This window comes from Taudactylus pleione, unplaced genomic scaffold (genome assembly GCF_031769625.1).
Source record: "Taudactylus pleione unplaced genomic scaffold, aTauple2 ptg000374l, whole genome shotgun sequence".
Taxonomy (NCBI): Eukaryota; Metazoa; Chordata; class Amphibia; order Anura; family Myobatrachidae; genus Taudactylus; species Taudactylus pleione.
The window spans coordinates 4,151,377-4,177,374 of NW_028284775.1; the positions used below are offsets into that span (position 1 = coordinate 4,151,377).

The window sequence follows — 25,998 nt, forward strand, 5'->3', positions numbered from 1 at the left end:
TGTGGACAGAAGATCAACAGTTGCCTTGCACAATTGCTCAGCAGAGACACCACGCGTAAAAGGCCACGATGGTCCTACAGACAGAGTAGAATGAGTCGTCTCCGTGTTTGGGACAGAGAGCTCAGCCTGTGTGTACACCTGAGAGATAGTCATACGTAACCATCGAGCCAGGGTCTGCTAGCTAGTCATCCTCGTTTGTATGCTCCACATAGACACGGAGAGCACAAACTACATCCAGGGAGGCTTTACCTACAGAAAAGTCTGGAGCCTGAAAGGCTGGAACAACAATTTCTTCATTCACATGAAAACGGAATACTACCTTACATGAAGAACAGCCTTATCCTGGAGAAAAAGCAAAAATGGCGAGCAACAAAAGAGCGCTGCCAAAATCAGAGACTCTGCGAGCAGAAGAAATAGCAAGAAGAAAAAAAAGTGTCTGCTGTTAACCACATCAAATCCAGAGTGCAAAGGTTCAAATGGGGAAGCTTGTAACCCTTTAAGAACCAAAGACAAAGCCCACGGTGCGACCGGTGAAACAAAATGAGGCTGAATTCACAAAACTCCTTGGAAAAAAATTCTAACATCTGATAATGAAGCAATCTTCTTCTGGAAACAGACCGACAGTGCAGGAACCTGCACTTTCAAAGTGGTCAGGCATAGACCTTTGTCTAATCCTGCCTGAAGAAAAGCCAATACCCTGGAAATTCTGAATATCTTAGAATCATACTTCTTATGGGAACACAATTGACCACAAGAATACCAAACTCTATAATAGATGCGGGCAGAGGCAGGCTTCCGTGCCCTAATCATCGTTTGAATTACAGAACTAGAAAAAACTTTCGCTCTTAGGATGAAAAATTCAAGAACCGCGCCGTCAAAGCCAGACGGGGTAAGTCCGGATGTCGATAGGGACCCTGCGTTAGGGGAAGAGGTATGGACTGTCTATGGACAGATTCTGGATGTCGGTGAACCAATGACGTCTGGGCCAAGCCGGAGCTACCAGTATTACCGTTCCACCTTCCTGCTTGAATTTTCTGAGAACTCTTGGGAGTAGACAAATCGGAGGAAAGAGATACGCCAACTTGAAATCCCATCTTACTGCCAGTGCGTCCACGAAGGCTGCGGATGGGTCTCCGGACCTGAACCCGTACCTGAGTACCTTGTGGTTGTGGCGTGATGCCATGAGATCTCTTTCTGCTAGACCCCATTTGTTTACCAGGCGCTGAAATACTCCCGGATGGAGAGACCACTCTCCGGCGTGTATGTCCTGGCGACTTAGGAAGTCTGCTTCCCAATGGAGTACTCCCGGAATAAATATTGCAGAGATGGCCGGAAGAGGACGTTCTTCCCACATCAGAACCTTTGTCACTTCCTTTATGGCTGTTAACTTCTTGTGCCTCTCTGATGATTGAGGTAGGCCACAGTAGTCGCATTGTCGGACTGGATCTGAAATGGCCTGCCCTGGAGCAGGTTCTGTGCCATGATTAGTGCTCTGTATACTGCTTGCAGTTCCAGAATGTTTATTGGCAGATAACATTCTTGATTTGCCCATCTTTCCTGAAGGCTGTGATGACCTGTCACTGCCCCCCATCCGCGAAGGTTGGAATTCAGAACGGGTGCCCTTTGATTAGATGATCAGAGGAGTGACGAACCTCTGGAGTGAGAAGGATCCTCTGAGACGTTATAAGATAATGCTGCCTGTTCTACCTGGAGAGTATCAATCTTTGTAGAGGCCTGGAATGGAACTGAGCATACCCCACCATGTTAAAAGGTGGATACCATTGATCCCAGTACCTGCACTGCTAAAAGAATGGATACCCTTCGTTTGCATAGCAGCTTGCATATTCACAAGGATAGATCCGCAATCTTCAGATGGCCTCAGGCAGAAACACCCTTTGTGCCCGAGAATCTAGAAACGCTCCCAGCTGTACCATCCGCTGTGTTGGAGAAAGTGACGATTTCTTCCAATTGATTATCCAGCCGAGCCTTTGTAGGCAGGCTATGGTCATCTGAAGATTGTTTTGTAATATAACCGGAGTCTGCGCCAATATCAGAATTCTGCCATATCTGAACGACCTTCTGACTCCCTGATGCCCGAGATAAACCAACATGACTGCAATTATTTTTTTGGTAAATACCCGGGGAACCGTGGATAGGCCAAAGGGTAGAGCCAGAAATTGGTAATGTTGCTGAAGGACAGCAAACTGTAAAAAATGCTGGTGGAATGGTATAAAAGGAACATGCAGATATGCATCCTGAATGTCCAGAAAAACCATGTAATCCCCCAGCTCCATTGGCAAAATAACTGACCGGAGAGTTTCCATACGAAACTTGGGTACATGGATAAACCTGTTGAGGTTTTTTAGATTTAGTATAAGGCAAAAAGCCCCATTAGTTTCTGAACCAGAAACAGACTGGAATAATAACCCCTTCCCTGTTGTGACACAGGAATCAGGATTATTACCCCCATCTGTAGCAGGGAGTGAATGGCTTCCTGAAGGGCCAAGGCCTTGACAGCATCTGATGGAGGATCTGAGCAAAAAAACTTCTGGATGTCTCCTGAAAGTGAGGGAAAACCCCTGAGAGACCACTTCTCGGACCCAGGAATCTGTAGTTTTCTGATGCCAATAATCCGCAAATTGAAGAAGTTGGCCTCCCACCCTAGTATCCCTAGTTTAGAAGCTGGACGCCTTGCTGGGCCAGACCTCCAAGTTTGTAGCTTAGACTTGCGGAAACTAGTTGGCCTAGAGGAAGACTGATCCTTTGCTTGTCCCTGAGGACTGAAAAGAAACCTGCCTAGATCTAGTTTTACTAGTTTGACATAGATGGCAGACCTGCAGATTTTGAAGCTGCCAGAGTAGTGATTATATTATCCAACTCTGCTCCAAAAAGCACCTTTCCATAGAAAGGTGAGACTTCCACCGCTGTCTTAGATTCTGTATCAGCTTTCCAAGATCTTAACCAAAGGGCCCTGAGTGCCACTATTGATGCAGATGATGCCCTAGAAGCTAAAATTCCAGCATCTACTGCATCCCCTCCCAGATAGGAAGCTGCATCCAGTATGTGGGAGATATTAATCACCTGTTCTATAGTAGCATTTGGTAGCAAATCTTCCAATGCCCCTATCCATTCTTCAACAGCTTTAGCTACCCAGGCTCCAGCTATAGCCGGACGAGTAACTGCTCCAGATAACGAAAATATATTTTTAAGACCAGTTTCAATCTTTTTATCTGTGGAATCCTTCAGCGAAGACGCTGATGGAATAGGCAATTTAGCATTTCGGATTAAATGTGTTACATGAGTATCCACAGTAGGAGGTACCTCCCACTTAGTACATACAGAAGGTAGGAATGGGTACAATGATGTTAACCTTTTATTCACACAAAATCGTTTATCAGGGTTACCCCATGCCTCCTCGATAAGCTCTGCAAGCTGTTCAGATACAGGGAACTCCGTTTTGAACATCTTCCGGTGGTGATTAAACATTGGAGCCTTCTTACTATGAGCCGGTTCATCATCCTGCATATCTAGGCCTGACTTAACCGCCCTCACTAAAGAAGGAACATCCACCGTGGACGGATGATCCTCCTCCCCAGAGCTAGATCCTGGAGAGGAACCCTGTGCATCATCCGATTCCCCTGATGATGCGTCTGAATCCATATGTTGGGCAGACTGATAAAAAAAGATTTCTTGCGCTTAGGCGCCTTAGTAACTACCGATCTGCTTTCAACATTAGATGGTGCCATACTCAGACTAGAATGGCCATAAACATCCTTCCATGAAGGATGCATAGCAGGAGCAAACATAGTATACTGTGGACACCCCATCCAAAGAGGAATCGTAAGAGCAGCCATACAATCCACAACCTTCATCATAACCTGGGAGAAAGAGGACACCCAAGATGGCTCCTGTCCAGGGACAGGTAAACTGGATTGGTGAGGTGACTCTTTATAACAGACAACACACAAACCATCCTTTACATTCTGAGATGACACATAAGCCGTACATGACTTACATGGAACCATCACAGGCTGCTCCCGTCCTGTTTCCCTTTATCTTTTGACATGTCAATAAAGGCAATAATTGCAATATTATGTGACAGCCTTCACAAAATCTCAATTGAGAGTTAAATACTCAGAAAGAAACCTCCACCCCAAGAGGATGGAGAGAAAAACAGTGATCGTTATAATTAACAGATTTAGAAATAAAAGACAGTGTCAATCAGCAGCTAGCAAAACAGTCACAAACAACACATATGTAATATAATTACAATCGGCTCTAAATCAACTACAGCATCACAAATGGTATGACATAGAGCACCATATACCTTAACCAAGGGAGAGGTATACAGGGAGACTGACTCAGACCCTCCTGTAACCACAGCTACAGGGCGCACTGAGCGTGGACCGTGAGCCTCTCATATACACGTGGAGGGTAGGTGGAGCAACCCAGACGAGCGAAACCCTTCGTAGGCACTGCGTCTGGGTCGGAGCTGCCGGGGGAGCTCCTACCTCCCCTAAGCTGCGTTAACCAGCCGGGTACGCTGGCCTCATGGCAGCAAATATCGTCTGATTCCGGGGACCGGCAGCAGGCGCTAAGGCCCCGACTCCGGGCCCTGACAGCAGCGGCTTCTGGTGCATCTCTGTCACCAGAAGAGAGAACTGCCGCACGCGATTCCTCATAAGCAAGGAATCGCCCTAACTGACATCTTCGAGTATCTGGTGCAGTCCAGGTCGCAGCATTGCTGCTAGCTAAGCTCAGCCGCGACCCGCCAAAATCACCAGCACAATTACAGTTGTTGCGGCCCGGCGGAAGTAGATGGAGTCGCATTATCAGAGCTGAGTACTGCTCAGTCAAACATAAGAAAACATGAAATAAAAGCTTAGGTCTGCCAGATCAGTCCCCTGTTACAAAGGTGCATCTTGATCCTGCCGCACCAAACGAACAACTGAAGTCCTATGGCTAGGGGCGGGGTATATATGGAGGAGGACCCGGGGCATGCTGGGAGCAGAAGCTTTAACGGTTTGGTGAAAAAGAAGAAAAGGTGCGTGTCCCCTTTTCCGTATGCGCAGAAGTGCCCTTCTTAAATAGCCGCCCTGCCACCTGCCTTCCCTAGTATGAACGCTGTGTGTTCGTGCAGTCATAGATGTACATTTCAAAGTCAGTGTTTTAATTACTAGTGTTACAGTACTCTACAAAAGAAACCTTCTGATATGAGTGCAGAATTTTAGTCTGAATTCCCTATCAGCAAAACTTAATTCTTTACCAACCCTTCTTATTTATGCACAGGAGGCTGAGCCAGACACCTCTCACCCGGATCCAAATTAATACTTATTAATGAAATGCACAAAGCTAGAATTGATTTTGCATACATAACATGCAAGGAACAGATTCTAACCATACTGCACAATTCTTCACATTTACTTGTTTTTTCTTAATTAAATAATTGAACTAGGTTCAGTTTAATCTGAATATAACAGAAGACAACATGTCAGATTACATCATGCTTGCAGCCCTAAAAAAAAAGTTCCCATCATAGACCCGTATTCAATTTGGAGCGAAAGCCATTTTTGCGTGTTTATGGCGAAAACTTTTCGCATATGACGCCATTTTCGCCTGTTTTGATTTTACTCCGTATTCAATTTGGAAGACTTTCCGCCTAGGCGGAAAGTCAATGCAATGTAATAGGCGAAAAAGATTCGCCTATGAATAGCAGGCGGAAAAAAGTGCAGAATTGGGGTTTTGGGGTGCAACGTTGCGGGAACCCCCAAACAGCCGTCAGACAGTCCCCAAAGGTAGACTGTCAAAACATTTAAAAAAAAACAACACTAAAGGACACCCCAAAAATCACTTTGAATTTGGAAGGGGGGCGAAAAAAAAAAAAAGTTGAGGGACAAAGATAAAAACTAGCGAACTTTACTCTGGGGGGGTCCCCAAGTATGCCCCAGGTGTTTTTTTCATTGCAGGTGCTTGCGGCAGGTGGATTTTTCACAATATTTTCAACTTAACTTTAGCAACTTTAAAATATGCTGACCCCGATTTTCAAGTACCCCAAATTTGCTGGGATAAGTTATTTTCTGCAAAAAAAACCTCCGGAATACTATTCTTCACCACTTATACAAAAAAGCTATTTAGCAGCTATTGAGCCCGTTTAAAAACACCAAATACCTTCAGCAAGCCAAATCGGGGGGTATCATAGAGAACCCCCATGTCAGAGCATCTTTTGGGGGGTGTCAGGCTGATTTCCCCAAATCTGACAGTACTTTCCGCTTGTCTAAGTTTCGCCAGGTCCCGTTTTCGCTTACTTTCAAATTGAATACGGCGATACGCGGGCACACTCGCAATACTTTTCTGCCTGCAAAACACACGATGTAGGCGAAAAGTCTGGGAGGTTAAAAATGTATCGCGGCTCGGTTCAAATTGAATATGGGCCATAATGTGATTCTTCAGAGCAATTGCAGATTGTTCCCTTATATTCAATTTGTATACTCATTATCACTCTGAGCAATCAAGTGGTGGGAAATAATGAAACATTTAACCATTTAAAAACTTACCATGACATTAGTCCCTAAATTACAAATATAATTGGGCTGGTTTTCCTTACAATGTACTTATTACTCTGCACTACCAATTATGTTCTCCTTACATTCTGGATATGCATAAGACTAAAGCTATTTACATGTTATACAATTACAGGTTGAGTCTCCCATATCCAAAATGCTTGGGACCAGGGGCATTTTGGATAATGGAATATTCCGTATTTTGGAATAATTGCATATCATAATGAAATATCTTGTGAATGAGACCCCAATATACACACAGAATGCATTTATGTGTTATATACACCGTGTACACACAGCCTGCAGGTCATTTTATACAATATTTTCAATAGTTTTGTGGCTCAAGCAAGGTTTGTGTACACACATGAAATTCATTTATGTTTCATATATACCTTATACACACAACCTGAAGGTGATTTTATACAATATTTGTAATAATTTGTGCCTTAGACAAAGTTTGTGTACATTGAACCATCAAAAATCAAAAGGTTTCATTATCTCAGTCATGCCAAAATTATTCCGTATTTCGGAATATTCCGTATTTCGGAATATTTGGATATGGGAGAATCAACCTGTATTGGGCTGACCTGACAGATATTGGATCATTGGCCCAATAATTGTTTAGTGTGTATGCTGCACCAGGGCCCGATGGTCGAATTGTGTGCAAGAACCTCGGCTGATGTCTAATGTATGGAGACACCATCGGTGAGTACATTTGGGATTGTTTAGAACTAACCTGTTATTGGCTAGTGTGTTCGCTGTACATCAGGATCGTTTTGTTCAGTCTGAATCGGTCTACGTTGGGCAAAGTCTTATACTGTAGTGTATACCTAGCTTAAGTCTTACTGCCATTAGATACTGAGCAAACACACAAACCATTCTCATATGATTATCTTTATTACAATATGCTGCAAAACTGCACAAGGAAAAAAAAAGTTACCCGAATCATTTGAATAGCTGACACCAGTGTTTGTTGTAGTGCTTTGGTGATCTGAATCTTTCCCACTTGCCATAAGAGCAGTTAAATGCGGAGATAATCCAAGATCTAATAAAAAAATACAAAACAATATTTAATTACACAAGATAAATGTAACTATGCACAGAAATAAAAGTGTCCCTGGCTTCTGAAAAATATATTACATGCATTATATATAAACTTTGCTATTTGAGTATTGCTATTCCAGCCCACCCATTACAGTCCTGTGTCCTAGATCACTAGAAGCTACTGAGCACTATGAATACTCCAGCAGGGGCATCACTAGCTAAGATGTGCAAGACTCCACTTCTGTTTCTCATCTGTCAATTAAGGACATTAGTAAATTAAGTAAACCTGTAGCCGCAGTCTCAAAGCCCTTTTTTTCTATAACAAAGCTCCGAACACAGACAAATATCCAATACAATTAATTTAATTAAAACATTAAAGTATGGATTCTATTATCCGTGTGGATTTATATTTTCCAGGTATTTTGCCATCATCTGCAGTGCCATGCCTAAAGTCTAGCCTCCCCCATCTCCATCTGTAACTATACTGTCCCTGGAGTTCCCCGCCTTATTAACTTAGGCCCTCATTCAGAGCCGTACGCTCTGAGCAGAGCGCACGCTCTGAATGAGGGCCGCCCTCCATAAAAATGGAGCGTCCTCCTGGACGCTCGTATAGCTGTGGGTCACCACCCACAGCCTATACGAGCGTGCAGTTTGATGGCCGCGATGGTCGTGACTATCGCGACCATCGAAACTGCGAGCCGGAGCCTGCGGTTGAGGTTTTCAACCGCAAGGCCCGGAGTGATTTTGGCTCTATCAGAGCCAAAATCACTCCCACTGACATCACTAGTGATGTCAGCGGGGCCGGCTTCTGACGGTAGGCGTTCCCTTGGGAACGCCCCCGTCAGGGAGGCACGCCCACCAAAGGGGGCATACTGTCAATCAACATCGACAGCACGCCCCCTTTGATCAGACACAACGAGCGAAGGACTTTCCTTCGCTCGTCGCGTCTGGCGTATGCGCACGACGGAGCTCCCTCCGTCGTGCGCATGCTCAGAGCAGACCATCGACCCACTTGCGAGCGGACAGCCGCTCGCGAGTGGGTCTGAATCAGGCCCTTAATCGGCAGAGCTTCACATACAAGAGAAGAAAAGAAACATTTAGCGGTATATTTACAAAAGCGTGCTATGCTTTTAATAACATTGGCATTTTAGAATTTCAGGCCTAAACACACCAAGAAGCTTTGGCAAGCAAAAGTCACCGCTTAGTGAATTTAACTCTTGGTAATAATGTCTGTGTATATGAAAAAATCATAGCAATTATGTATGTTTTTTACATCTATTTTGGAATTTTCTATATAAGGAGTTTTGGCATTAGATCCCATACCTGTATATTTAGCAGAAGTTACTCATTTCATAGGAAATGTATGTGCTGCTGACCTTACCCGTTATCCTATTAGAAATGCTGAACATCCGTGAAGTTCTATGCTGCTGATGGAATGGATCTCGGTACCTGTTGCCAAAACACATGCCAAGAAGTTCCTTGCGCACAGTTTTGTTCCAAAGTCCATAAATCAGAGGGTGGCAAATTGCACTTGTGAATGACAACCAAGTAGCTAAGGTCTCCATCACGGGAGAAACACTGTGCTTCCCCCATAAGGCCTGAGTGCTTATAACAATCATGTAAGGTCCCCAGGTAAGCACAAAAGCACCAATAACAACTAATATTGTTATGAAGGCTTTACATTGGTTAGCTGAATAAACAATACTGGAGAAGGTATTCTTTCTACTTCCTGAAGAGGATGTAGAAGTACTGGAATTTTTTCTCCCATTCTTATGGGAAACATCTTGAACAATTATAACAGTTCCGCAGTGGATCTTTCGAGCTTTAATTCGAGCCACACGAAATATGAAGCCATAGCAGACCATCATAGTGATGAAAGGCAACAAAGCACACCAAATTTGCCAAAAGGCTGTGTAGCCTGCCTCCTTGTGCCACGCAGCTACACACATCCATTTGAAGTGATCAAACTCCAGCGACGACCATCCAAAAAGAGGTGGAAGGCACCCTATAAGGGAATGCAGCCACACGTATGCTATAGCCAGTACTGCCCGGTTGCCAGTGATCTTCATGGGATATACCATTGGGTAAAGAACAGCATAGTACCTAAAATAAAAATAGAAACAAAATAATTGAATGAACATAATGACTCTTATACCCAGATGTGTTTATTTATAAATTCCTTCTTGGAACAGAATCACTACGTCATGGACTAATTATTAATGCATAGATACAAGAAAGTGTAAAAAGCTGTTTTTGCCTTTGGTATAACAACTTGAAAAAATAAAAATAAATGATAAATACACTTTCTGCTTAAGGCAAATTGTGGTTTTGGATCATTTGATCAGATTTGTCAGGAGAGGCTTCTCTTATAGTATATAAAAATATGACCCGGCCAAGAAATCCAGACAGTATTCAATCAAGATTGGTTTCTATTTATGGGGAGCTCGCAAAATGTGCTTGTGGCACTGGTCATGAAGCTTACATGCAAGATTTTTTTCAAGTTGACATAGACCTTGGATTCAATTTAGATAAGGCATTTTTGTTATCTCTATTTAATCCATTAACCTTCTACCACCTAGAGACTGTACATAAGCAGCAGAGCCGCAACATTCAACATGATGTACAAACATTAAATGTTGTTTAGTTGACTTATTCTAACAATATCTAAATCACTTGTCATCCTATCAGCTGCATTGTAATTAGGAGGGGGAAAAAAACAATACAATCTACCAAATAACCATTTACTGCATGAGGAACTTACTGCATTTAGCATAGTTTAACAATTCGCAAATAAGGCCGTGTGAGAGTTTTGGGTACTGACTTGTATTTTCATTATAAATTTGAAAAATATGATATTCCATTTTACTAATACTTTTTTCTGAGCCCCAATCCAAGATAGAAGGGAATGTTAACAGATATTTCTTATACAGAAACATTTGTAGCTCTAACATTGCCCTGGTAAATTCTGGGCCATGAGCCATTTCTTAAGAATTTCAAATCAATAAACATGTCTGGTCTCCAATTCCCCAGGCCCAAAGCCTCCAACAGCTGAACTCCTTCTCCTACCCTAAAAAAACAAACAGAATTTCTCCTAAAACTCACACCCACTGACACCAATAGCAGCATGAGACAGATGTAGAGATGAAATAGCTGTGGCCCCCTCCCTTACAAAAGATCTGTCTCCTTTTCCGCTGACAAGTTAGGCAATAGTGTTTTTCATGTGAATGCGTTATCATTCCATTAGTAACATTAATAGCCCCTCTACTAGGCAATGGGGTACATTTAGATACCTGTGAGTGGCGTTCTTTGTTTGCAGAAAAATTGTAAATAGAGACTTTTTTTAGTAGACACCAGAATTTATGTATGTTATGTCATCAGTGATTAGAAACAGTTTTTACATTTTGTAAAGTATAGCTGGGTACACACTGGAGCGATGGGCATTCATTCCGACATCGGAACAAATGCCCTTGTATAGGGGTTGCCCGTCCACACTTGAACAAGTTAATGAACGCCAGAAAGATCACTGTCCTGTCCTTCATTAACACTACAGATCGCTAAATTTCATGTGCAGCGCATCAAACCTAACGACCGCTGCTAGTGATCGCAGGAGCGTGCAATCGCCGGTACACACAGAGCAATGTAGGCGATTTGTCTTTACAAAGCGGCAAATCGGCCCAACATCGCTTCAGTGTGTGTACCCAGCTTAAAACAGTGTATGGCTAGCACAGATCTAGTAAATGTGTGACCCTTTAGCAGTAGTTTTACAAGTAGACAGGACATATAAGAGAAAGTACATTCAATTACAGTTAAAAGTACTTCTTTATAATTATATTTATGGCAAATTTGATCACAGTAGTATAAAACCATGTCCCATACATACACGATTTGAGAAGATGTATACTATAGAATGACTGTCTTTCTACTGTTTCCTGTTTGCTAAATAAGTGCTTACGTGACTTTTTCTTCTTGCGCTACAAATTTAGTGACAATTGTTTTTTTAATAGCATTTTTGGCACTTAGTCGAGAGATGCCGGCTAGCACGCCTTGAGCCGGGTGTTTAGGCGCGCTAACCAGCATTTTCCAACTTAAGTGCCAGCCGCGATGTTGTTAGAGCCACGCTAAGCTAAAAAAACAGCATCACAGCCAGTACCTTTTGTCTCATCTTTGCTGAAAAAATCCTTTAGTCGGGCTAACAGTGTGGTCAATTGAATAGCTCCGGAACCCCTTCCCGACGCTATTCACATCACACTCCACTGAATTGTCCCCTTGGGGTACATACTGACAGGTTTTATAAAACCAGATTGTGGCACTAAAAAGTCAATAAACCGAGAGTGGCTCTTAAACACAATATACAATGTTAAAGCTCTAATCGCAGCGACAGTGTTCTAATCACAGCGGCAGTGTTCAATCGACTGGTGTCCACCACCTTGAAATACTTGATTGCTAGACCCAAGTGTTGCTAATTTCATGCATTGCAGTCATTGGCAAACTAGATTTTCATCAGTTCTCTTCCAGGTCTGATCCATCGAAAAAACACTTTTTTGTGCCCACACATGAGGAATTGCAAAGTAAAAAAACAACAAAAAAAAAACAATAATTACCTGTCAATTGCTATGATCCCCAATGTAAGCATACTGGCAGAGCTGATCAGCATGTAAAGGAGAGCAGAAAAATTGCACCACACAACTCCAAATATCCATTCTCTCAGTATTGAGCTAACAACAACAAATGGAAGGACAAACAAGGATAGGAAGAGATTTGAAAGAGTCAAACTGAACACAAACTTATTGCTGAGTGAAAGTAAATAGGACTTCTTGTACAGTGTGATCACAATGACAAGATTGCCAAGACATATCAGAATGTCAATGATAATTATGGCAATAGATTCAGCTACAATGGTCGCCCCATTTTCCGTGGTAGTGTCAATTCCCACAACATTTCCTCCAGAAGAGTTGATGCTCATTGTAAATCACAATGAAATCCTATTTGAAACATGCTGGGAGCCTGAAAGAACAAAGAAGAAAAAAAAGTTATGAGATAAGATATAACTAATTTATATAACATTGCAAAATAGTGTGAAACTCTGTATAAATTACTAAGAAAGATTCTTTATCGCTCAGATATCACTCCAAGAAAACAAGATTTTTCTCTATGGTGTCTATTTTTGGACTGTACTCTCCATGCCAAAGTGAACAATAAAATAACAAAGAATCTGTAGCTTATATGCTGCATGTAAACAATACATACTGTGTTTCTCTTCACTTGCTCGATTACCAACCTACCTCGGTCAGAGATTACCATGCACAATATTACCCAGCAGCACTCCTGCATCTGTCCTCACTCTAACAGCTGCCAGTCAGATAGAATTCCTTTATGAAGCAAAGCTGTTCCCGTCTATTATTATTATTATAATAATAATAATAATAAATAATAATAATAATAATAATAATAATTGCTCATAGAGAACCAGAACATATTCTGTTTTTTTTAAACTGTTTTTTTTTTTTGCATTAATGTTTTAATGTAAAACAAATGAACCCTGCTTATAATATCAATACTGTGAAACATTGCCTTGTATTAGAAACCTTGTTTTAACGCTAACAATCCAAAGTTTTTATAATATATATATATATATATATATATATCTCAGCAAAAGAGAGCCAGACTTATGGCCGGTATGTCTAGTGTGTACAGACATTGTGCACAACAGGACTCGGCAGGTGGTGTAATCGGCAAGTGCGTACACACCTGCTGATGCCATCAGCAGAATGCAGCATTGCCCCTGCTGACGATATCGCCTGTTGGACCTGCAGGCAGGAGCGCACATCGTCAGTGACATTAAGGATACACACTAGATAATATGCCCGATATCTTAAATTACCAGAAAAAAAAACACACACACACGTTGCGTACTTTGGCGAAAAACGACAGCGCAAATTTTGCCCGGAAAAAAAAAAAAAAAATCGTTGAAAAAAAAACATTTTTTTTTTCCTGGAAATTACTGTTCCACGTATGTTAAAATGGGTGTAAGTATATTTTTCATTAGGGCTGGTCTGGGATGGAGAAAACTTTTCTCCAGTTTATTTTCGCCTGTTGCCATTTTCGCCTGGCTTTTGGTGAAAATTACGGCCCTAAGACTGAGAATGCTAGTAGTGGTTTTCTCTTGTTCTATAGGATTGTTAGGAGAGGAATTTATGAAGTCTTAGATGATGCTGGACAGATTTAGTACCTCTCTGATCTGGTTCAATCTCCTATAATCCCTATTTCTCTCTGTGTGAATTTACTGTATTTGTTCAGCTCACTCAAATGCAGGCCACAAGCAACAAGAATGTGGAATACCACCATGCGGATTCCCTTATAATAGCATAGGTCACAGCATAATAAGAAAAATAACAGTGTTTAAAAAAAGAAAAAATAATAATGCGGTATAGAAACATTGACGTACTTGATGTATGTAAATGTCCCATGTGTACCACAGAGAAACACTCACATGGGAACAAACAGTAATAAAACAAGACTGGGTAACAGACAGACAAAGATAAGAGGGCCCTGCTCACCTCCTTACAATCTATAGGGAAATAGGCATTAATACACAAGGATTACAGAGGCTCTTGGTGGGCTGTATGATCCAGTCACACATGAATGTTGGCCTAGGGTCAGCAGGATATGAAAGTGAAGAAAGAGAAAATTTGTAAAGTTATGTGTGAACTGTATAGAGGGTATGTAAATGGGTAGGATAGTTTATGTGGGTGGTTCGGGAATTTCATAAGCTTGCCTGAAGAGGTGAAGTTTTAGGGAACACTTTAAAATTGAGACTAGAGGAAAGTCTTATTGTGGAAGGGCAATCCACAGAGTGGACACAGCCCAAAAAAAGTCCTGTAACTGTGGCCGTAACCGTGAATGGGAGCAGGTGTGTGAGGATGAGGTCGAGCTTAGAGATATTTTAAGATAAGCAAAGAGATGTATGTTGTTGTTGTGTTAATACCCATCATTTGCAAATTAAACTATTTTCTAGTAAATTTGGTAGGATACAGGTAACCAATGGAGAGACTGCAGCTGCATTCAACATGGACTATAGAGGAGAAAGTCTGTTTTGGGGAAGACCAGTAAGGAGATCATTACAATATTCAATGCCGGAAATAATGAGCGCATGAATTACAGTTTTTGCAGTGTCATGTGTAAGATATGGGCGTATTCCGGATATGTTTAGATGTATGTAATATGACTTGGAAAGAGACAATGTGGGTAACAAAGGATAGTTCAGAGTCAAGGTTGACACCTAGGCAGCAAGCTTAACGGGTAGGGTTGATTGTCGAGTTATGAACAGTGATAAAGATATCAGGTTGATTACTACTGGCTGGTGGAAATAATATAAATTTGGTTTTGGAAAGAATAAGTTTGAGGTGGAGAGAGGACATCAGACAAGAAATGGCAGAAGACATTCAGTAATGCAGACCAATACAGATGGTGACAGATCTGAGTATCATCTGCATACAGATGATACTGAAATCCAAAACAGCTGATAAGTTTGCCAAAAGATGTGGTATACCCGTAGACTGAGAAAAGTAGAGGACCTAGGACTGAAACTTGCATAACTCTAACTGAGAGTAGTAGTGAAGAGGAGATGGATTCAGAGAAAACAGACACTGAAAGAATAAATTGATAAGTAGGATGAGAACCAGGATAGGGCTGTGTCCAGAAGACCTACACAGGTGTAGTGTTTGTATGAAAAGAGTGGTGAACAGTGTCAAATGCAGCAGAGAGATCTAGAAGGTTAAGAAATAATGGGCATTAGACTTATACCCCTTTCACATCGCAAACCCTGCTCCGACACAGGATTTTGAACACTGGTCCAACCCAACTGCGGCCCGGGTCAGATCCCGTTCACACTGCATCTTTGACTACGGTTATTCCCGGGTTGGCCCTGTTCACACTGAACCCGGGTAGTCTGTGTAAAACCCTATGGACGTCATTAAAAATTGACCAGCTCACAAAGATAAGGTCACAAAAGAGAGGGGTGGGGACTGCTCGCAGCATTGCAGGAATCATGGCTGATGGATTTGTAGCCCCAAGTTCTTGAGTGGGTGTGCTTCACTGCTATTTGATTCAGTCTGTGAGAGCATGATGCAGCTTTTGACAGCATAGTGTACAGTTCACTTCTTCATCACTCCAATTAGCCGTCACTGTAATGACAGTAGTGGTATTAACCCCTTTCAGACTGCCAGAATGCTGCTCTGCTGTTGTCTGCAGTGTGCTGCCTGTGGGTCTGGCTGCTGACATCAAGTGAGACCCAGGAACATCCAATCAGTGTTGTATGCAGAGTTCCGGGTTGGATAACCCGGGTAGGGCCCCTGTTCACACTGCACTTTAACCCAGCTTGGTCCAGTGTTCAACCCTGCTCGACAGGAATTTTTTTTGGTGGCGCATTCACACTGCACCTCAAGCTGTGTCAACCCGGCAATATCCCGAGTTATTTTTGCAATGTACAATGGGTATTAGAAGTGATCAAATCATTCACTACATTAGGCAGTGCAATCTCTGCAGAACGAAAGTCAGACTGAAGTGGGATGCAGGTGTTGGCAAGTCTCTCAAGCCGCTTGGAGGGGCATGGGAGTTGAGAGATTAATTTGAATGAGTTGGGGTCTGAATTTTGTTTTTACAGAACATAAGTAATTACTGCATGCTTGAATAATTCTGGAAAGATATCGAAAGAGATTAAAGATTTTAGTTAAGGTTGGGGTGAGCACAGGAGAAACAGCTTTACTGATTTGTGAGGGTATAGAATCAAAAGGAGAGGTAGTAGAGTGTAGATACTTCATATTCATTTGTGGGCTCAAATAAAGAGGTGCAAAAGTGATCAGGAAAGATCTTATCAATCTGCCCTTGAAGTAGGAAGCAAGATCCTGTGCACTGATGGGTTGTGTGTGGGAGGGGTAAGAAAAGATTTAAAATGTATTAAAAGCAGAGATAAGAGATTGGAAATATGTTTGGCAGTGTCCAGAAACTTTCGGTAGGAGTAGTAGATAGTCTTATATGTGAAGAAGTCACATGGAGTATGAGATTTACGCCACTGACGTTCTACTTTATGTAAGAGCTTTTGTAGGTATTTTGTTCATTCAGAATGCCAATGGTTGGCATAGTCTATGTGTAGTGTGATAACTAGATTGACTACTTCATCGAGGACTATTTCTAGAGTTTGGTTAAGGTGTGATACAGCAATCTCAGGAAAAATGAAGGTAGAAATAGTTAAGAGTAGATGTTGGAGAGGTTGAATAGAGCATTGATATTTCTGTGGATTTGAGGAGGCTTGATAGACTTCAGTATCACTGAGCGTGAAGTAAAGGAGGAGAGTGTGAAGGTGATAAGGTTGTGATCTGAGAGAGGTAAAGGTGTGTTAATGAAATCAGAAACTGATTACAAGATCAAGGCAGTGGCCATCCTGAAGAGTAGAGGAGTCAGTCCACTGGGAGACACCAAGAGATGTGGATTATCAATAGGGATATTACAATCACCCATGATAATGGTGGGCATGTCAGAGGTTAAGAAATTAAGGAACCAGAAAAATGCAGAAAAATGTTCAAGAAATCGGTGGTGTGGCCCAGGTGGATGATAGATCATAGCATCACGCAGAGAGAATGGGATGAAAATCCTGATGTCATGTATTTCAAAAGATGTAAATGTGAGGGACGGAACCTATGGTAGAACTGTGCTCATTTGTTTATGTACTTTGCAAGGTGCTGTGGAACCCTTGCGGCGCAATATAAAGGATAATAATAATTGTCAAAAATTGAGACAGTAGTATTCCAATCCCATCTCCTTTACGGTTTCCAGGTTTTGAGGGTTGTGTGTTAGTGGAGACCATCATGTGATAGTGCTGCAGGTGAGGCAGTGTCTGATTGTGGGAGTCATGTTTCTGTTATTGTCAGAAGGCTGAGGTTGTTTGAAATAAAGAGACCATGGATGGATGTTAATTTGTTATAAAGTGTGCATTCCATAAAGCTCATTTATGTGATTTAGAGTGTGATGGAAGACACGTAATGTATATGAGGTAAATCAGCTATGAATGGGGTCAGGATTTGGTGACATGTCACCAGCCAATAGAAGCAGTAGAGAGATAAAATCAATTGTAGGCGGTGTATGAAGGTTTTATTAGGACAATAGTTTGTATGAAGATAAGATAGAACCTCATGAGTGTTAATAATAGGGGCAATGGATTACGGAGGCGATAATTTGCACATAGGGATGAGATGCAAGGAGAGTGAAGTAGGTTATAGCCTTAGAGATGATACCATGGAGTGATATGAATAAAAGCAATTTGTAATACATGGTGATTTATGAATAAAAGGCAAGATATTTAGGGACTGAACATAAAGAATGCAATTTTTAAGCTGAAATTATCTGTTCTGAGATGTTGTTCAATGTTTGCGATTTTCTTAATGCTAATTTCAGCAAAAATAAAAATGTGTTTTAAATTGTGCTAATATGTCATTCTTAGGTTCAGTTATGTGCTGGCTGACAGGGCTGCGCTTCTTTTTGCCCACATATTTTTTAATTGACAGCCATTTTTACTGGTTTTGCCTGTCACACTGACTAAAAATAATTTTATTTGGTTCTGGACCACCAATCCATGGCCCCCCTGCAAGTGCCCTCAGGCACCCCAGGGTGCCACAGCACCCAGTTTGGGAACCACTGCCCTAGACTGAATATGAAGACATATTATGCCTGATGGAGACAGTCTACATCGGAGCAAAATGGTCAGCTGCTCAAAGGTGATAAATTGCACTGTTAGACTATGTAAAAAAATGGAATTGGTATGGGCGGCGGTTCAAATCCCGACAGCGGCAGCTCGACAAGGATGAAAATCCCGATCGTCCCCAGGTAAGTATTCACTAACCTATTCTAACCCCTAACCCTCCCTTAGGGGTGCCGAACCCTAACCTTCCACCCAGTGCCTAACCCTAATCCCCCCTCTAAGTGCCTAAACCTAACCACCCCTTTCCCACCGCCTAACCCTAAGTCCCCCCCCGGGGGGTACTAACCTAACCTACCCCCCCAAACTCTCCCCCCCCCCCGCGGCTGTCCGCACTCGACATCACTTCGATCGGGATGACGGGCGCCGGTCTCCCGGTGTTGGTAAAATGACCGGCGTCTAGATTTAGACGCCTGTCTTTTAACCCTCGCCGGGATTAACCAGTCGGGAAGCCAGCTGTCCTGATTAGGTCCGCCGGCTTCCCGATTGCATACCTAAAAAACCAGGCCAGTAGAAAACTATGCCTCACTAAAAAAACATCTCAAACACAGGTAATAACAATTGCAAGCAAGTCATGGCATTACATACATTTAAACCACAGATTGATTTCACAGAGTTCACAGGCTGAGAGTAGATTGCAGTAAGCTCATTAATTAAATGGCAAAAATATTTTAATAAAGCTGTGGCCAAAGACTCGGCACACTTTGTCAAGATGGTGGCCATGGTGCTGCGAGGGTTAACCCCTTGTGCTGCTGCAACATTTTCATTTGCAGTATTGGTGCTAGGCGCCATGTACTGTAATATTTAATAAGGTGTTTTTACTTTTTGTTCAAGCATGCAATGCGCCGCCAAACTAAGTACAGCAGCTGTGACACTGTGCTAGCCTAGGGTGCACTGCACCTAGGGAATGTAAATATATTAGCCAGGGGCAAGACGCATCACTGCATCCGGGTGCACTTAGTCCCAAGCTGCTGTGTAAGGCTGTTCTGTGCATGGCATAGGAACACTGCATTGGCAAGTTCCGGCACTGGGTGTTGGGGCGAGGACTGCAGGGCTCTGTTGGCAAAGCCCATGGATTGTTTTAATGTACTTTAACATGTTATATTTAATGCACTATGCACAGTTGTAGAGTTGTGGAAATGCATGTATAAATATATGGATAGCGCACTTTTGTTATTCAGTATTTTGAAGGAATTACCATTTTTTTAACGTTTGATCTGGCAGTTTTACGGACTAATCTGGGTTTGGAAGATATCAGGTGGATGCTCCTGCCCAAATGCATATGCCAACTGTAAAGTGTGGGTGGAGGTTCAATAATAGGTTCAGTTTGGCCTTTTCCTCTTAATTCCAGTGAAGGGGAATTTTAATGCTACAAAGTGCAATGACATTCCACACAATTATGTGCTGGCAACAGTTTGGGGAAAAATGAGGTTTCCTGAGCGTGATGTGGAAGAACATGACTGGTTTGCATAGAGCCCTGACAATCTGAACACAGTCTGCAATCAGAATTCATCACCCAACTCACTATTGCTTTTGTGGCTAACTGGATGCAAATCCCCACAGCCATGTTCTAAAATCAAGTGGATAACCTTCCCAGAAGAGCGGAGCCTGGAATTGTAGCATAGGAGTTACCAACACTATATTAATGGTCCTGGTTTTGGAAAGAGATATTGTTCTGATGTTAAGAGTGTCGACATACTGGTGATATAGGGCTGTATTCAATTAGACGCAAAAAGCAGAGCCGCAATGTTATCGCCGCCTTCCCATGTTTTTAAGCGATCATTTTTCCCTGAGCGCTCCTGCTTATCTCCATATTCAATTCCAAAAGACGCGAAAAGAACAGGCAAAGTCGGCGGAAAGCGAAACTGGCGAAAAGTCCCTAAGATTTTGGGGAACTCAGTCTGTACCCCAGAAAAAGCTGCGCTAACATTAGAAATCAATATAGAAGTGTCCTAATAAGTGTTTCGTGTTCTTAAAGTGTCAGATTTGGCTGTTATATGCATAAGTGCTGAAAAATGATAGAAAGCAATTTCTTTTTTGGAAAAATAAGTACAGAGGTCAAATTTGGGGTACATGAAAATGGGTACTAATATAATTTTGAGGTCTCTAAAGTGAAGTTAAAAAAAAAAAAAAACGCAAAAATACACCTGCTGCAGCCTCGTGCCATCCCAAAAACACCTGTCCCATCCATATAGCCCCCCAAAGTACCAGGCCCCCTATTTTTTACCCATTTACCAACACTTAAGTTTCTCAGATAATTGTAAAAGTTTTTGGACTGATTAGTCATTAGGGGGGTGTCCAAAGGGTTCTGGATCAAATCCCCACATTTGCACCCCAAAATAGAGATTTTGCACTTCCAATTCGCCTGCCTATACATAGAGAAAAACTTTCTGCCTGGCTATTTTCAGCTTAGGCGAAAACTGCAATTGAATACGGAGATAAGTTGAAAACAGGCAAAAAGTCCAAATCTGCAAAAACTTCTCTCTAACATGGCACTTTTCGCGGCTAATTGAATACAGCCCATAGTGTATGTATCACGTCAGTCTCTGCCCCCCAATCTGCCCCCATCTCTGCTGTCCTGACCCCCACCTCTCCACCCTGCCAGAAAACTAGAAGCATTTGTTACCAAACATTTGAAAGATTTACTGTTACAATTAAATTTCAACACACATTTCATTTGTATACACAAACCCTAGACTATGGTGTGGTATGAGAAGTTGACATTCAGCATTTTGACATGGCAAATGTCGTTATTCACAATGTCGACCATGCAGTTTCCCAGAGTAGTCTCAACTACCCCTAAATTAATTGGGCATCGACATCCAGAAGTGTTGCCATTGGGTCATTCAATGTCAAGTGGACCAATTTTGAAGTTCAGCCCCACCTGACCATTTCCAATTTTGATAACATTTTTCCTGGAGGTTAGCTTGTATATCAAACTAACTTTGGGAAAGTTTTAGTTCACAATATGTATAAGTACTAAGGCTATGGCCCCAGAGTGGGTGTAGGGAAAAATACCACCGACTCTGCAACACACAATCAGCAATGTTTAGGCTACTGCTGTGGCAGATCTAGAGGAGTAAAAGTTGTGTGTATTAACATGCTGAACATTTCCCTGTGAAGAGGCTACACTTCATGCAGGACCATTGCGATGCGTACTTGCCACGTGGACTGGGGGCGGGAGTGCTGGACAGTATCTGGGAGCTGTATAAAAAAAAAAAAAAATGATGTGGTGCCAGCAAGTGGGGACAGTATCTGTGTAGACTGCAAGTGGGGACACTATCTGGGAGCTGTATAAAAAATAAATTCTGAGGTGCCAGCAGTAAATAACGTGATGCTCGTTTCACTAGAGGGACCAAATCCTACAGACTTTGATAATGAAACGACTGGACCTCTACGAAGAGGAGAATTAATATATAATGTGTTATTTCAAATTTAAATCATTATAAGGTCAGGGTTTAAATAATTTTATTATTGCGAAGGCCCCCACCTGGCACTTTTTGATGCCACCCAGCTGGAAAAAAATTCTGGGGAGTTACTGCCGCTGCCTCTTCAGTCAATTTTTGGTTGACATGTACGCCAAAATAAAGACTGAAGCTGCATACACAACGATTTAGTAAATGAACGATTTTAGTAAATGATTTTTGTTCATTTTATCAAGGGAAAAATTAACGAAAATCGTTTACTAACATCGTTCATTTACTAAATATAATGAACGATTTTTTTTTTTTTAACTACAAACGATTTTTGCATATTCCCTTAATGAAAATCGTTGAGTTGGTCAGACTGACTGAACTACAAACGTGAACGCGCATGAACGGTAATCGTTTTATCTCAGAAAGTGAACGATTTTTTCAACAATTGAACGATATCTTTACTGATAATCGTTCAAAAAATCATTGTGTATGCACCTTGAGAGGTGGAACTAAATTAAGAATAACCAGGAGCAGCTGAGGGCAGACAGCTACATACAACTAATGCTGGGCATACACGGCCAGATAAAATGTCTGTCAGACCGACAGACATTTTATCTGGCAGCCTGCCAGCTGCAGATGTCGCCGGCATACACTATGAGATTTCTCTCACAGTGTATTAGCCCGACATCCGCGCTCCGCCCCCGGGGAAGGAGACATTTCCCTGTTCCTTCCGTAGGAAGGAACACAGGAAATGTCTGGCGGCCGTGGCTGGGCATACACTGCCCGATGCGGCCGACAGTTTACCGGTAAATATTGCATCGGACGGGCATGCTGGAAAATCCGGCATGCCCGACCGCTACAATTATCGGGACGATCCACCGATATCAGGCGGATCGCCTCGATAATTGTAGTGTGTATGGCCAGCTTAAGGGACACTGGCCCTGATTCAGAGCCGGACGCTGTGACCAGAGCGCTCGCTCTGAATCAGGGCCCTCCTCCATTAAAATGGAGCGTCCTCCTGGACGCTCGTATAGCTGTGGGTCACCACCCACAGCATATACGAGCGTGCAAAAAGATGGTCGCGATGGTCTTGACCATCGGACTTGCGAGGGAAACCCTGCGGTCGGGTTTCCCAGCCGCAAGGCCAGGAGTGATTTTGGCTCTATCAGAGCCAAAATCACTCCCACTGACATCACTAGTGATGTCAGTGGGGCCGGCTTCAGACGGTAGGCGTTCCCATGGGAACGCCTCCGTCTGGCAGGCACGCCCCCGGCACACCCACCAAAGGGGGCGTGCTGTCAATCAACATCGACAGCACGCCCTCTTTGGTGCGAGACCCCGAGCGATGGAAAGCCCGTCGCTCGCCGGGTCTCGCGCATGCGCACGACGGAGCTCCCTCCGTCATGCGCATGCGCAGTGGGGAACATCGACCCACTTGCGAGCGTACTGCCGCTCGCGAGTGGGTCTGTATGACCCCCACTGTCGGGAAACAGGATTCTGAGGCTGCTTCCCCACATCATCCCTTAGGTGAATTCGTTTTTTTAATAGGAGTGAAAAAAAAAAAACAATTTGCTACCACTCTCTTTTACCCCAGAGGCATAAAATGAACAAAGCATATAAGTTAAGTTAACATGGAATAAAGGAAATAATAAATATCAAAAGGTCTACCCGGGTAAAACCAGGCACATTTTTGTCCAGCTAAATTAAATTTCATTATTGATTTTACAGTGTATAATAAAGAATTCCTAACCATTTGTATGTGTACATTTCCCATATAGAAACCTCGTCACGAACTCAAATGCAGCACTGCCTAGGTCACAGGTTCTCAAACTCTGTCCTCAGGACCCCAAACAGTGCATGTGTTACAGGTCTCCTCACAGAACCACAAATTAAAGTAATTACCTCCACCTGTGGATCTTTCAAAATGTGTTAGTGAGTAATGACTACACCTGTGCACCTGCCAGGAGACCTGGAAAACGTGAACTGTGTGGGGTCCTGAGGACAGAGTTTGAGAACCACTGACCTAGGTGTTGGGTATAGGGTGAAGGCACTCAGAATCCTGATGCCAACATACCAACTGGGATAGAATACAGACACCCGACAGTAAATACCCTAACCCACACTCCATCTCCACAGCCTAAAAAAAAGAAAACCCACAGCCTGCACCTAACCCTCCCCCTCCCGCAGCCAAACCCTCCCGTAAGTGCTTAACCCTAAACCCAATACTTACTGTCGGGATGTCAGCGGTCAGGATGCTGGCGCCGAGATTCTGACTGGTGTCGGGATTCCAGCACCGGCAATCTGAGAGCCAGCACCCCAACCACTGGTATCTTACCTACATCCCTTACCTAGCATAGTAATATAACACATTATCACTACAATACAGTGCAACATTCTATTCATCACCATATATCTTTCCCAATGTTTTCCTTCCCATGAAAATGACAATGTTAGTCCAAATATTACTACTTCCCAATTATCGTCAGTCATTCACACAATAATCCCATATAGCCGTACTGCACAGCGCCCAGTACAGTAACTACACAGTAACAAAGGGTATTGCGTTTCTCCAAATCCATACCGCACTATTCCCAGTACACATCATAACTCCCATAGGAATAATTATTGTCCCATTGTTATTTAGCCTCTGGAGTCCCTTTTATGTAACAAACATCACCAGCCCCAGTAAAATCCCGCCTTAATTCCATAACAACCCTGGAAAACGTTCATAACTGGGCACAAAATATGAGACAGAGGGACAAGGAGCAATACCTGCTTTTCACTGTTCAAGTAGAGATGGAGGAGGAGTGTGTGCCGGAGCGCCGGACCACGGTTCCCATAATTCTTCCCGTCAATGTGTGCGTGCTGACGTCATACGTACTTGGGACGCATACTTCACTGCAGCACGCATGCGCCGTTGTCTGTATGTAATGTATGTGCACTGCGCCTGCTGACATAGCCGCTGCGCATGTGCCGAAGTCACCCGGAAAGTTTCTCATCATCACGAACTGATGACGTCAGGGTACATCTATTGAAGGGGATCCCCTTCGCGGGAAGTACCTTTTCGACGTCAGGCGTTTGGGCGGAGTTGAGGGTGGGGCCAAAGGCAGAGGTGGGACTCGAAGTGGTGGCGGTGGTGAGTAGGGATGGCCATCGGTGGTTGCACCATCGATGGTTACTATCGATGGAAAAAATAGTAAGTAGCCATCAATGGCTACAAACTATTCAATGGATGACCATCGATAGTTTCACCAACCAATGGTCATCCCTGTTTGTGACTGACTGGCCCGTCGGCCAATCAGAAACTCGGGACGGGGCTTGTAAAAAAAAAAAAGAAGGCTTAGACATCGATGGAGGGAAACCATCTGGTTCTCCCCCATCAATGGCAAAAGCATTAGACATCACCCATAAACCATCGATGATTCATAATCGTCGATGGTTGATGGCCATCCCTAGTGGTGAGTGTCGACTCTGGTTAATGAGTGGTGACTGAAAAGTACACAGTCTAAGGTGCTTCGGGGCATCCGTGCTGTATGGCTAGCGGGTGGCAGCGGGACCCCAGGAGTGGATGCGGCCAGCGCCTGGTGGTTCTCCGGCTGGCTGACAGTAATGGTGCGTACACACGGTATGATTTTAATGAACAATATGAACGATATCGATAACGATTTGCATGTTAAGAGATGACTTCACTGAAATATCTATCAGTGTATACACCCAAACTCGTTTGCCCTGCACAACAGAAAGGTGAAGGGAAATCTATCAGCGATATCGTTGGTTGTGCAGGTTGTATCGTGTTTGTGCACCATCGGATGTACTTGGGCTAGGTCTTCCTGGCAAGGGGGTAGAGGGGTACATCGAAATAGTGCTTTGAGGGGGAATAAGTTTCTCTCCTTGCACTTTTGTCCCCGGGGCATGCACACGGCATTCTGGAGTGCAATTGTTGGCGGTCACTGCAGGGAAGACAGATAAGCAAGAGGAAATCTGTTCTGCGCACGAGCAGAGAGGATTTCCTCCTTAAATACCAGGGGACGCAGTGGGATGGTATGGTCGCATGCGACCTTGTCAGCTGAAGCATAGCTGGCTGCAATCGCAATCCGTGTAATGGCGCCAGTTAAGTGGTTAAACAAAATCCAAATTACCTTGTATGCTTCCTCATTTTACCAACAACCCTATCTCTTTATCATACAGGATTAATAGGAAGATGACCACTTTGCTGTGTTTTCAAGCT

At 43.0% G+C, this 25,998-nt stretch overlaps 1 protein-coding gene across 1 annotated transcript in view; it reads right to left on the reverse strand.

The window, feature by feature from the left end:
* Nucleotides 1-24,618, reverse strand: part of GPR161 (G protein-coupled receptor 161) — a 37,992-nt gene extending 13,374 nt beyond the window's left edge. The window contains exons 1-4 of the mRNA XM_088444957.1: nucleotides 24,543-24,618; nucleotides 12,206-12,608; nucleotides 8,986-9,707; nucleotides 7,501-7,605 (exon numbers count right to left, since the gene is read on the reverse strand). Of these exons, the coding sequence (XP_088301083.1) occupies nucleotides 7,501-7,605; nucleotides 8,986-9,707; nucleotides 12,206-12,567 (1,189 nt within the window). The 5' untranslated portion in view covers nucleotides 12,568-12,608; nucleotides 24,543-24,618. The remainder of the gene's footprint in view (nucleotides 1-7,500; nucleotides 7,606-8,985; nucleotides 9,708-12,205; nucleotides 12,609-24,542) is intronic.
* Nucleotides 24,619-25,998: the final 1,380 nt, after the last annotated feature.